This window comes from Pyricularia oryzae, chromosome 1, assembly GCF_000002495.2.
Source record: "Pyricularia oryzae 70-15 chromosome 1, whole genome shotgun sequence".
NCBI classification, from domain to species: Eukaryota; Fungi; Ascomycota; class Sordariomycetes; order Magnaporthales; family Pyriculariaceae; genus Pyricularia; species Pyricularia oryzae.
Genome location: NC_017844.1, coordinates 2,031,247 through 2,044,842, shown reverse-complemented (window position 1 = coordinate 2,044,842; position 13,596 = coordinate 2,031,247). Strand labels below are relative to the sequence as shown.

Below are 13,596 nucleotides of genomic sequence, written 5' to 3'. Positions count from 1 at the left end.
TGGGTCGGGAATAAATCGGTTCGCCCGTAGCAAACTCAACCAGCACGTTGTCGACTGTGTCAAAAAAAAGAAGAAAAAATAACAGAAAGCAAGAAACTGCCATGTCACTCCTATGCATCTAGGTGCAAATCCCGCCTGATTGGTTATAATGACCTCATAGCCTGCTTTCGGGAAATTCAAGGTCCAATAAATCGATTGCATTGTCAGTTGTCATGTCGCCCTCATTTGATTTGCACGATATGATGACATTGTCAGAATATTGCCGGTTTGTTGTGTCGATTGATTTGATTTTCATCAGACACTCAGTTATTTCGTCGATCACCCATTCCAGGTAGGTGTGTACCGGTAGGTCAGCACAATCGGACTCCACTACCTGATGCAGTCTAGCGCTACCCCTGCAGAGTGTTTCCTCTTACTCCTCCACTCACTTGCCTCCACATAGCTGCTAATGACTCCCCTGTAGATGGAACCGAACCGTGCACACGGATACGCCCCAAGGCCCCCTCCCTAGGATCCCTCTTTCGGGCTTCAACCCAGGAGCTTGCCAAGCTTGCTACCGCTAACTTGCCAAGGGCTCCGCACAACTAGCGCCCGGGACCATGACAAACATCGAATTTGCGGGTGGCTTGGCGGTGCACGTCGAGCCATTCATTCTCTATGGGAAGGAACCTAGGGAGGGCGACTGGGACGACTCGGCGCTTGTGCAACCCAAAAAAAAAAAATCATTATTGTTATTATTTTTTGCCGTTGCCAGGGGCTGGCACAGGCTCCTTTTGCTTGACTGATCTTCACCCTAGCAGGATCACCTTGGCACTATACTCTTGGCTTTTCTGCGCAACTTCATCTAGTTGCCTATCAAAAGGACGATATACTTGGCAGTTCATCCAGATTTCAAGAAAAAAAAGCTCCGTCGAGGCTTTGCCGATGAGCTCGGGTGGTGTGATGTGGTGCGACAATTCAAGGTCACGACTTTGGCCTTTGACCACCCGGTTCATCGCCAAGACAGCCCGGGGCTTCTAGAATTTTAAAGCTGGGAAGACCGTGAATGGATATTACATGGATAATCCAGTACTGTAGGTACTATGTAAAGTCGGAGGAAGTATTGCGTCCATTTATTTACCCATACAGTTATTGTTGGTCATTTGCAACAACTCAGTCCACCGCTTGATTTTCTAATCTTGACAATTATCCCAACCGGGGTTGATGTAATATGACGTATTATGCGATTTGATTTTTTTTAATTTTCTTACTTTGGTCCCCTTGATATTTTTATTCTTCCCTCTCCTTTGTCCTCGAGATTTTTCTTATAACTCGCTCCGCATGTTATCACTCTTGACAGGGATTTAATTGTCGGCTGGTAAACCAACCTTCATCGCATGTTGGAATCACCAGGTCCTGCTGCTAGGTTTCAGTGTTTGCTTTTCCTCAAAAAGTGGGTGATGAGGACTTGTTGGTACTGTTGACAGTGTATGGGCCCAGGTCGTGCCCGAATTCGACTGACGGAGATGAGACTGGCTCAGCCACCTCCGTCGGCTGCCGCTTGCTGGTTTTAATGAGTCGCGAAGGCAACATCGGGGAGGGGACCCTCTCGCGTCCGCGCGGGTGTCGAACCTCATTCTGCTAAAGTGTCGGAAGCTTGATTAGGTACCCAGTCACCGCATCACGGACTTGCAGCAATCCGAGACAGGAAAGAGAGGTGGCGGCTTGACACTGCCAAGATGGACGATTCTTCAAGGGACACAAAACAAAAACAAGACTCTCGTTGGTGAGTGAACGAATGGGTTCCTAGGAGAAAGGAAGGGCTCCCTTGCCCCCTCCCGTCGAACGAAACGACCAATAGCAAAATTAAAGTTTCGCCCTGGCCCGATTTACAAGGCCCCCGCCAGCGCATGCACGAGTGAGTTTACCGGTACAGTACTGAGCGAGTGAAAAATGCTGCGCCATTCAGCCGGCTAGCTTTGAGAGTCAGTTGGCGACTCGAGATACAGAAATTTGCCTTCGTTTGAGGCTGTGTAAAAGAGTGAGGGGGTAAGAGAATCAGATCTAACTATGTTGAGAGATGGAGGTAATTTATAGGTCGTAATTGATGGGGACATCTTTTTTCCCCGATATACGTAACAATACCCATCCATTCGTTTCTTTGGACTTGCGTGCTCAGCTCCTTGTATTGATACAACCTACCTAACTAGGTAGCTCTCCGTAGGTGATAGGCTCGTAGATAAAGACGGCCCGGTTACATTGGGCTAACCTGGAATACTCTGACATGGAGCTACTTTAGAGTGCTTTACCGAAGATAAAGAGAGAGAAAAAAAATGAAAGCAAGCAATGGAATTAATGAAGGGGTCGAAAAGCACATGCAATGGATACCTCTTCCATCCCTATCATCTCATATGAGTGGGTAGGTAGTTCCGCTGATCGTCGATATCTGAACAAATCTAAGGAACTCTGTCGCGCTTGGGCAGACAAGGCAGATTGCGTTACAATGTCACCTTCTCATGAAGTTATTAACATGTGTACAGTACTATATCTCTATCCTTACTTGCATGTCCGTCACATACATACAGCTAAGCGTTTCTAATGTAATTGTCAGATTTATGCTTACTAAGTTGCTCCCCATCGAAAGGTAGAGAGAAAGAATAAGAGTGCCACCGATCTAGCGCAGACACTGTCCCCAAAAGTCCGGGCTGAGCAGCTTCGACATGTCCAAAGTGAGGTTTTTTTTCGTTAAGTGGGACAGCAAGAAAGATAACAGGAAAAAGAAAAGAAAAGAAAAACGCTCACGGTAGGATCTACCACTGATGCTCAGCTTCCTATTGCCTTCCATATCCCAGGAACAAAAGATTGACCCGAGGAACGTGTTTCAAACCGACACTTTCATCTCCGTTTCCAATATCGACGACGTGGCCATAAAACAAACAACGTGGTGCGAAGCTGAAGGAGAATAAAAAGAAGAAATGAAGCCTGTCAACTCCCTCCCGACCAGGTTCATCCCTTGTGTAGAAAACAACACATCATACATATGATATGCCAAGAAATTATATGTCAGGAGAGCCCATTTGTCCGCCCGTGTGTCTGGACATTTTCTGTCTCTCTTTGATGCTTCACCCATCCATCTTCTTCGAGTTCGACAACAATTTGTGCATCATTTTTTGCCCACATTTTCTGCATTGCCACACAGTACATATTTGCAAATGTTTGACTACAAATGTGGCCAAATGGCCGCTGATGGAGAAATTACTTTTTTTTTTTTTTTTTTTTTTTTTTGGCGAGACATAACCATACCCTAAGCTGGTCAAGTTTGGGGCTGTGCAACATGTAGTGCCGGGACAACTTTGCTCCCTTTCCCCTTATGGGGATCTAAGGTCCAATAATCACTCAACAAAACCTTGGCTATTTGACATATAGGTTTATCAGCTATCCGGTTTGATCGTTGGATACGTTTTGACCCCCATCGGTTTTATTCTGTGATACTGTCACAGTATCGAGAGATTTAATCTCGGCGCTTTGGGGGCGTTTACGGAATAAGGGGGCGCTGTTTGGATGCGGCAGCTCATCGGACAGTATTTATTGGGCCCACTGAGGGCTTGGGTCTTCTGCAATGTATTTGATCCTTTGTGAGGCCTCTCGTCGCTCGCCGTTTTCCGTGAGAATACAATCTCGGTAGCCGGGCTGACAAAAAAAAAAAAAAAAAAAACGTAAAAGCAAGCAGTATAGAGCAAGAGTGCGTATTGTAATATTGTGGGATTTACAAATGGAACACACGTGAAACCTGGTGACTATGAACTACCAAGGCAGCAATACCAGACACTACCGTTACCAGTTCAATAGCCGTCCTGGATAGATGCCTTTTGCTGCATCACATTTCTTACATTGCTATGGTTGAGACTCACAAACTTTGGAGCCAAGACGTGTGACAGGTTTCTTCTCCGTTTGTAAGCATGATGTGACCACCGGTCCAGAATGACGCCCCTCCTCGGGGGAAATTTGCCCTCTTCCACTGCCGAGCCGGTTACCATTGCTTTGTTGTACAGCCTCCTGAAAGCCGCGGGGAAGCAGCTGTTTTCTTTTTCTTTTCTTTTTTCCCAACCCCCTCTCGGCTTGGCAAAAAGCATAGGGTGCATCAGGAGATGAGATTGATGTCAGGTCTTACCCACCGTTGTGGCATCGTTCGCTCCATTACTAGTACACAAACTGCATAGCCTCACTCTTATCGCCTTCGGAGGAGCCACGCTGGCAAACCAAGTACGGAAGAAGTTCACCAAAGAGGACCCTTCCGAAAAAGAAAAAAAAAAAGGTCCGATCTGCCCAGTAGAAAGAAACCCTCTCACCCGAGAAAGCCCAAGAGGCCCTCCTTGCCAAGATCTACATCCTTCACGAGAACCATCTTGCCGTCACCAGCCGCCGCCGCCGCCGAGAGTGTCTTAGTAGTAGCCCCAGTAGCATCGCCATGCCCTTCATCATCACGATCCCCCTTTCCTCCTCCCAACCTCAACGGCCCACCCTCGACGACGGCGAGGCGCAGCACCTGCCTCCACAGTTCCGCCACCACATCATCTCGGAGCTCGTCCCCGGTCTGCTTAAAGTCCGGAAACGAGTTCACCTCGAGCAGCCAGGCTACCCCCTGGGCGTCGACGAGGAAGTCGACTCCAAACACCTCGAACGCGTTGGCGAGCGGTGAAAAGTGCATCGGCATGCCCCTGGCCGCGGCCTCAAAGACGGCCCCGGTCGCCTCGCAGATCTGCGTGAATATCGACCCCTTGCTCACGTCCGACCTGCCCTCGACCAGCACCTCTGGCAGGTCCCAGAACTTTCGCACGAGCGGGGGAGGAGGTGCTTCGCCATCCTTGGCGTCACTAGTAGCAATATCGGCAGCGGTAGCGGTAGCAGAAGCGGCAGTTGTCTCGTTCTGCAGGCAAGTGTTGGTGAGGTGAGCGTCCAGATCTCCCTCGTCAGAAGACGGTGCGCGGTATTCCCGGCCCGCAAACAGGGCGAGCATCTCACGGTAAACGTAGACTTTCATGGCGCCAACGCACAAGACGTAGGTACGTATGTGGAACTTGCGACGGTCGCCCGGCAGCAGCAGCGGCGGGTCGATGTATGGCTGCGCCACAAAGTGTCGTAGGTGCGCCGCCATGATGCCGTCTGCCTCCTCATCCTCGTCGTCAGTGTCAACGTCCCACTCGTCAAAGATGCCTTGTAGCTCCTCCATTGTGCTGAACAGCCGGATCCCCTGGCCGCGGTCGCTCATGCTGGGCTTCAGGATCCACCACTCCCTCTTCTCGTCGTTTTCCAGGCTCGCCCGCAGATCCCAGGCCTCGACGAGCGCGTCATCTAGGAACTCGGCGTAGTCGACCTCGAATGATGTGCTAGGCTTGACATGCCGGGCCAGTATCGAGTTCGGGTGCTTGATGACCCAGTTTTCGACCGTCGTGGCGAGAAAGTGCTTGCGTATCAGGGCCTTCCGGAACTTGTAGCTATTGATTACGATAGAATTTTGATGCTCCGCTGCGTAGTCAAAGTCTATGGCCTCGTAAGAGGCGATCTGCAGCGCTTTTGTTCCATCTCCGGGTATGAGGCTTGCCAGTGAAACTGGGTTGTCTTTGTCTTCGGGTTGCTGCTCCGGTGCATCTACCAAGCAGTACTTGTCACTAGGTAATAATGATCCCAATGCATCACGTATCAGTGGTTGTACGTAGGGGTCATCATAGGCGATCAGAGCATGCAGCTTTCCAGTGTCCTGCGAATCATACGCCCCCTTGTCTCCGGCTGGAGACGTTTTATTGATAGATTGTTCAGTTGCTGCCGCACCAATCCCGGCGGCCGAACGGATGGGAAGAGTGTCAGTGCCCTCGTGAGATTCCAATACTGGCCTAATGAGTGACAACATAATTTGGGTAAGAATTAACACAAGTAACAAGGCAAAATAGACAGTAAAGCAAAATAAATAAATGAATAAATAAAAATAAGCACACTGTTTGGCCATGTCTTGTCTATGGGACTTGGCTCTTCTAGATGGCATCCCTACTCCGTCTAGTACGCCGACCTTGCCTTTCGTGATACTGACCAAAAAGGGTCATGATGCTACAGCACACCTCGTACATTTGTTTCCTCCCCAACTTCGCCGCCATCAACAAGAAGCAGAGAACAGACAGACAGACTTACAGCTTAAGATCTTGCCCGTGTAGATGTGTCGCGGCTTGCCAAAAGTTGGCCTTTAGAGGTGTTACACTGTAAAAGCAGGCAATGGTCAGTATTTATTTCATCCCAAGATTCAAGAGGTTCCGTCAGACGTGTCATGGCATAGCCCAATATTGACTCACCTTGTATAGCCCTCCTTGACTGCCCATCCATCGTTACCTGGCGGTGCATCTTCCACGCTCTTGTAGACGTCCGTGAATCTGGGTTGCCACTTGAAATGCTTGTGCGTCCTGGTGTGAGCAGTCCCCTCGCCACCGTCCGCGGCCGCCTTACCATTCTGCGCACCACTCGAGAGGGCAGCTTCACCACCAGCCCCTTGCCTGATCCTCTCCTCGGTCTCGTCCTCGTCCTCGTCCCCGGCGCCCTCTACGGCCGTGAAGCAACCGCCGTCGGCCCAGTAATTCTGCAGCATGGGAGTCCAGAGCGTGCGGGCCTTCTCGACACCCTCGACGAGCGGGATGTTGACGCTGTAGAGGTCGACGCTCCCGTCCTGCGGCCACTGTTTGACCAGGGCCTCGACGACGCGGACGGCGTGCCTCGACGCCCCCGCCACGATCTCCGGGTCGTGGTTCCGCGTGAAGAAGGCGTACGACAGCGCGATGGACGGCACCTTGCAGGCTGCACCCTCGAGTGCGCCTCCTAGCGTGCCGGAGCTCAGCGCAAAGAGCGCCGTCGTGTTGCGGCCGTAGTTTGGCCCGCTGAGCACGAGGTCGACCTTGCCGCGGTCGGTAAACATATGATGGAGGCCGATCTGGACGCACGAGGCCGGCGTGCCGTCGACAAGCACCCACTCCTCATCTGCTGTGGTGGTGGGCCGCTTGTGTGTGCTGCCCTCGCTCTCGGGAACGTCCTTGTCGAAGATGAGCCCTGCTGGGTTGGCTGGCAGCGGCGGGGGGCGGTAGTAAGTCGGTCTCACGGTCTGGCCGATCAGGTGGGCCTTGCCTATCCACGAGCGCTGCGTGTGCGGCAGGCAGACCGAGACGGTGTGGCCGGCGCCTTGGAGGGCGCGGACCAAGGTGTGCACGTAGGGTGACGACTGCGAGCTCGGTGGCCCGTCGTCGTTGACCACTAGGATGTGCATGGCTGTGATTGGTGTTGCTTGAGAGCCGAGGTGGTTTCCTTCCACGATGTCCCCTGATATCTGTTTATCCTGTCAAAGATGGGCCTGGATGGATGCGAGCACCTGTTGGTCAACGGGGTGCGAGTTTCCCGTCGATCTTCTTGCCTATGGACTTGGGACTTGAAGACAAGAGTGGCGGATTGTACAGTTCTCTCGTCAAGCACACTGTTCCACGATCGTTTGTTTGGTAGGTATTTACTAAAAGTCCAAGGCGTAGTACCGAGATTTTGAGTTGTCTGCTTGCTGAGTTTTTTCTTTTTTTTCAAAAAAACAAAAAAAAAAAAAAAAACAAAGATAATATCAAGGCCCGACATCGCCTTCGCGGGGTAAAACAGTTCATACATTGTAGTATTTTAGGGGCTCCACTTTACGTCAAGTTGATAACTCTTGACTGGGATGACCGTTCAATTGCGTACCTAGGTAGGTAGGTATAGACCTGAGTGAGAGACGAAGTAAATTCAGGCCGTTCACACAATTTGGGCCGTTTTTTTACATTCACCTATTCTTGCCATTTTCTCAGCCTTTCTACGTGGTATAAATGTGTTGACTGAATCGATGAGAGAGTTAAGCAATATTTCTTCGGACCGTGTGTTGATTGAGTGAGTATTTGTACCTAGTCTAATCATGATCACATGAGATACCAAATGGATGCAAGTCTTTACACACCAAACCGAGACCCCTTCATCATAAAATGACTATTCTACGTGCTGAATGCTAAACGTGCGTTGCTTGCCGTCCCAGGGCACCATGTCGCATGCCTCTTACCAAGTGAGACATCCGAATTGGAGGCCCTTTTACTTGGATATCCGGTCCAAGCCATGCTAGGAAGCCAAGCACAAAAAAAAAAAAAAACCTAATATCAATAAAATCGTGGATACAAACATGAACCCTGTCGAGCAAAAGCCTCTTGGCTCCGAGTTCACTGGCCCGTCATTGCCGGGCATAAAGATCGTGAACACCTTTACTCGTTTCCCACCCGGTCGCTCCAATCTGGGAGCAGCTTTCAGGTCTCCAACCCATCAACGCAAATGGGTAACATCTTCATCAAAATTGATATTATGCACAGAACACAGGCGGTGCTGAAAAGAACAAAGCGGAAAATGAAGAAGTAACAAGTAGAAAGTCTCAAGGTATTTTGGTACGGGAATTGATCAGAAAAGCTTTCCCGATGCATTTTGTGCACCTGGTTTGGCTAGAAGAAAGTGCTTGCTTGGTATCTAGAACCGCGGTCGCTTCGCATCGGCGTGCGGCGATGTGGGAGTTGCGGGCCGTTTCGATGAAGTGCTACGGGTATCGATACTGCCCTTAACGCGCGCCCAGCCGTCAAAAGGGCTGCTCGGCTTGCGTGGCTTATGCGCCGGTGTCTCTTCTGCGCTCCTACGCGAGGAACGTAGGAGACGACCAGTTGCCGGAGGCGAATGCGGTGCAGCTGGGACGATTGGCGTAGTAACCTTCTTGTCAACCTTGACTTTCGGCGTTGCGAGCACTCCCTCGTTGTTGATGAGAGTGCTGGATGAGGGCTCTGCTGAAATCTCATCATCAATATCAAGCTTGTTCTCCACTTGACTATCGACGTGGTCCTCAATGTCTGTCTCTGCCTCTTCGTCTTCGTCAAAGATCGGGGAAGTCTTTGACTTTGCAGCTGAAGCTGAGGCAAACAAGAGCCTTCCCTTGAGTTTCTTGCCACGAGTATCCTGGTGGAAGATGCGCTTGCCTCGACTGTAAAACTAGTTAGCTGTCATCCCAAAATGATAGGGACGAAATACCGAGGGGCGAAAACTTACAAAACTTGAATAAAGCCTTCCTCTGAACGTTCACGAGCCTCCTTCAACGAAATAACTCCGCCTTCCGCAAGGTGAACCTGGGCGTCACTGGTCCTGGCCACCAAGTCCTCATTCCGACGCTGGCGCGCAGCAAGCCTCTGCGACCGACCTTGAGAGGGTCCATCGATGAAGGGATTCTCTGCGTCATCGTCGACTACAGGTATCCTATCGTGGGAGTCGGTGAAGATATCAATCGGGTCTTCAGACTCTACCGCAGTGAAGCTACCCATAGAAATGCCGGAGTACTTAGTCGGGCGCTTCGTCTTGGGTTGAGGCATGATGTCATCGTCATTGAAAAGATTGCGCGACACAGCGTTAATGTCGGCCTGTAGTTGCTTGGAGTGTTTGCGACTGGGAGTCTTGCTCGGAGTAGGCAACATTCCAGTCTGTTCGGAAATGTCGGTGCGGTCAAAGGCCATGTGAGGCGCCTTTTTCTGAGCGCTGGGAGGGCCGAAAAGTGACGAGGAACCCACCTCGCCCGAAAGCATGGTGGAAGAAAGACCGTCGCGCTTCAATGGTGCATGCTTCTTAGTGGGCGATGCGGGCAACTCACTAAGGTCCATCGCAGGTCGTTTCTGTGGTGACGCCCGAGTGACGGTAAAGCGAGGTGACCTAGGGGCAGCAGCGGACCTCGAATTTGCGGGAGACGGAGTGCGGTTTGCCTTTCGATCTATCGTTTTTGATGATGAGGATTGGGATTGAATGCGAGTAGATGGGCGAAAATCATATGGTTCCCATGGGTCCGCAAAGCCCCAGCGTGGTGTGTCTGGAGTTTTGATCTTTTGATGAGATTGCTCTGGCGTTGTGGCTCGTGGTGTGTTCATTTTGGCTGTGTGAAAAAAAAGCGGACTCGCAAATTCGTAATAGTCTCTCGGCCTATGGCGTGGTTTGCTCTGCGAATTCGTCTGGCTGTCCCAGGCTTTGTCGGCGCGAAGGTCAAATCAAAGTCGGTCGTCGTTGCGATGAAAGTTGGGAGAACTGGGAAACCAGGTAAACAAGAGCTGTCACCCGCGTCTCCACATCAACCAACCCGGTTCGCTTTAAACGGCTTCGCACGAAATTAGACTTTAACAAAATAACGAATTTAAAAGAAAAAAAAAGCCCGCCGAGTAAGAGTTTTGTTATAATTAATAATATGCGGCTGCGCAAAACGGTTGCTACGCAGGATGTGGATGAAAGAAAGGGTGGAGGTGTCGCAAAACAAAAAAAACAAAAAGGTGGTTTTCGAGAGTTGCAATGAAAAGAAAGAGGCTGGGACTCGGGTTGGGCTGGGGCATGTGTTTACAGGCTTTAGCATGAAGTGACTGCCCACTCCTGACAAACCAGCCCCGCCCCATATATTTAGGGGCATCAATTAAAACCCTTGCCGTTTGCCCCAAGCTCTGCAAGACGCGCTGTTATCTGCCGGCGGGCCTTGCGGCGCGTCATGGACGCGTTTCAACCAATGATCTGCTGGAAGCATGGGTGGGGCCTGTTCCTGTTGTTATTTTCCGCGGGGTCGCAAGTCTCCAAGGTCGCAGTAGGATGATAGGTGATTGCTCTGCGTTAAACAAACAAATGCACAACGACAATCTACCAGTACGCACGTCATCAAGCCCTCCCGGATTTACGAGGACCCTTGATTGACCATCCGATTTGGATCTCAAGTTATATCTTATCCTACAACCGTTTCGATATACCTATCCCCCAATTGAAATATATCTCAACACCCACCATGCCATCTCCAATAGAAGATTCGGAGCTGGTTTCCTCTCCAGTGAAATCAGAACATGACGCCCCACCTAGGACACCTGCCAACAAAAACCAAACCTACGACTCTGAAGAGGTCCGCGAGGCGGCATTGCGGCGCGAGCTTGAAGGAGTGCGCAATATAAACGAGGTGATTGAAGGTGTAATCAGTACTTTAAACAAGGCCAAGGGCAACATGAATGTATGCTTTCCATCCCCACCAAACTAAGGCCGACCGATCGAAAAGCTAAAAAAAGAGGGAAACCCCGCTCAGACGGTTTCACGAACCGTTGGTAACGCCTCGGCCCTTCTGAACACTTGGACCCGCATCTTATCGCAGACCGAGCACAACCAGAGGCTCATCCTCAACCCCGGCTGGAAAGGCGCTACTGACGACCTGCAATCTATTGAAGCGGAGGCTCTCCAACGGCAGATGGCTGCTCAGCGCAGGGCCGCCGAGGATGAGCGCAGGCGAGAAGAGGCTCGGCGACGTGCCGAAGAGGCTGAGCGCCAGAAGGAAATCACGTCGGCGTCAACTACTTCAAGGGGAGGCCTGCGGGGAACTAGAGGGAGGGTTACCCGGGGCATCGGCCGTGGAGGAGTTTCTGGGAGCAGTAGTACCAGCACCTCCAGCGTATATAGCTCCAGAGGCACCTCTGGTATAGGCAGGGGAATCGGTGGTACGAGAGGCACAGGCACTCGCGGAAGCACAACAAGGGGTCGGGGTGTGCGATGATTTACACAAGAATTTTATTCTCATCGAGCAGGACCGATATATACCCAAATCAACCCATCCGTTGCTGTCCATATAGTCATTCACTATACAAGTGAGGACCAATGCACAAAAAACCCCTTGTTATACCCAGTCCAACGCGACACCAAGAACGCCAGGTTACCCAACCCAAGCTAGCCAATTGCGTCCATGGACGACGCCCTTTCGAACTTGGCGCTAAATGCCTTGCCAATTCCCCTTATTTTTTCTTGAAGAACTCGCTCAGCTTCTTCATGCCGCTGACATTGACCTTCTTCAACTGCTTGACTCCCCTACTTTCGTTCATCTTCTTCCGCTTGTCCTCCTCTTCCATCTTTCTCCTCTTCTCGTTGCGCTCCTCCTGCTCCTCATCCAGAGCGCGCTTTCGCGAAAAGTCCGAGGCAGACCTGGTGAGCAAAGCCTCTTGTCGAAGCTTTGTGAGGCGAGAAAGGTAATCGTCAAGGGGCTTGAAGTCGACAAATTGAGAAAAGGTGCCGGATTTTGCCGAGAGCAGGTCCTTGATTACTGTTGTGATTGCCGGGGGGAGGTAGCTAGAGCATATAAAGTTGAAAGCCACCCTCAGCTCTTGCAACTTGATGACCTTGTCTGATGCCTCGATGGCGGCGACCACCTGTTCGGGGGCAGCCGCATCTGCGTCATCCTCGGCTGTTGAGGTCGCAACGGTGGAGGTTTGTGATACTGTGCTGCCTGCAGTAGCGACCGAGGATTGGGAGTCGTTGGACTCGGTTTGTGGTGTCGAGGCCCCATCAGAGTCTTCCTGAGCCGCCTCCGCTGGCGCAGCAGCACCCTTGGGCGCTAAGCTTTTCTGACCCAGTACTGGTGCCTCGAGCGCCTTCTTGACGAACTTGTCGTGCATGCTCTTAGGCAAAGCCATGCGCTTGGCCTTGCGAAGAACCATCTCGAGGAGCTTCGTCTCGCTCAAGCGGAACATGGTCTCATCGCCAGCCTCCACAGTATCGCAAACGCATGCCATACGACTCTCCAATAATTCTCTGATACCCTTCCACCGCAAGATTTCCGATAGGTTGGTTCCTTCTTCAGGCAGCGCGTCTATGTGATCCTCACTGGTGAGGAACATGCGCTTGTCTGCGTCGGTCGTCTTTGACTGCAAGGCAAGGGCCGGCAAGACAAGAAAGACGGGATCGATCTTGGTTGCGACAAACAGCTCGGCGCCCTTGCTGACCTCTGCTTGGAGACATGCTTTGCGCGGCTTGCCATGCTCGCCGTCTAGAACAGTGCTGCTGGCGTCCCCTTGCATTATCAGCCAGCTTCGGGCGGAGGACTTTGGGGCTGCGATCCTGGTAAACTCGTAGATGCCCGTTTCGGGACAGACGAGATAACGGGTAGGTTTCGCATATCGAGGGTTCGGTAGTGCTACTATCCTAGCATCTGTAGTCGCATCTTTTGGTATTATGAATAATCTGGACGGCGTCTCTGAAGAAGTCGGGATTGTGTATCTGGACAAGGAAGATGACACTGCTGTTGATGCCGAGGACTTTTCCTTTGCCGTCGTCGATTTCCCTGTTCTTGTTCTTGCCATTGTGAACGCGAGACAAAGCTGAGTAGGTACCTAGGTAGGTAGGTACAGGGCAGATGCGAGACACGACCACACTACCTAGAGGTAGTCAGGTACCTACCTTAGGTAGGTAGGTAGGTATACAGAAGATCTGGTGCACAGATACTGTACGAATTAGAGGGGCCCTGAGATAAAGTGTCGGCAATAGTCGTAACGGATTAACAGTTGGCAACCCTTTCAACAAAAATAGAATAAAATAAAATAGCAGGCGTTCTCTCTGCTACATTGAGTACCTATGAAAAGAAGCAAAACTCAAGAAAAAAAGAATTTCCACAAAAGTAATGAGAATGGTAGACAACGAGAAATCAGACGGCAGAAGTGAATCAATCAGTCTGAAATTGGGACCCCTGGATGCGATAGCTTACGCGACGTGGACGCG

The 13,596-nt window shown here is 51.0% G+C and overlaps 4 protein-coding genes across 4 annotated transcripts; 1 reads left to right on the top strand and 3 right to left on the bottom strand.

Moving 5' to 3' along the window:
* Positions 1-4,324: 4,324 nt before the first annotated feature.
* Positions 4,325-7,279, bottom strand: MGG_02486 (TTL domain-containing protein; the record flags this gene model as incomplete). The annotated part of the gene is made up of 3 exons (XM_003709234.1): positions 4,325-5,870; positions 6,163-6,228; positions 6,321-7,279. 3 exons carry the CDS (start codon positions 7,277-7,279, stop codon positions 4,325-4,327), a joined length of 2,571 nt encoding a protein of 856 aa, XP_003709282.1.
* A 616-nt stretch (positions 7,280-7,895) lies between these two features.
* Positions 7,896-10,383, bottom strand: MGG_02485 (uncharacterized protein). The gene is made up of 2 exons (XM_003709233.1): positions 9,103-10,383; positions 7,896-9,037 (listed from the first exon to the last, which is right to left on the bottom strand). Exons 1-2 carry the CDS (start codon positions 9,963-9,965, stop codon positions 8,536-8,538), a joined length of 1,365 nt encoding a protein of 454 aa, XP_003709281.1. The 5' UTR covers positions 9,966-10,383; the 3' UTR covers positions 7,896-8,535.
* A 309-nt stretch (positions 10,384-10,692) lies between these two features.
* MGG_02484 (uncharacterized protein) lies at positions 10,693-12,511 on the top strand. The gene is made up of 2 exons (XM_003709232.1): positions 10,693-11,071; positions 11,144-12,511. The coding sequence occupies exons 1-2, from the start codon at positions 10,856-10,858 to the stop codon at positions 11,603-11,605; spliced, it is 678 nt and encodes a 225-aa protein (XP_003709280.1). The 5' UTR covers positions 10,693-10,855; the 3' UTR covers positions 11,606-12,511.
* On the bottom strand, positions 11,564-13,560 carry MGG_02483 (uncharacterized protein). Its single transcript, XM_003709231.1, has one exon. The coding sequence runs from the start codon at positions 13,179-13,181 to the stop codon at positions 11,841-11,843; it is 1,341 nt and encodes a 446-aa protein (XP_003709279.1). The 5' UTR covers positions 13,182-13,560; the 3' UTR covers positions 11,564-11,840.
* Positions 13,561-13,596: the final 36 nt, after the last annotated feature.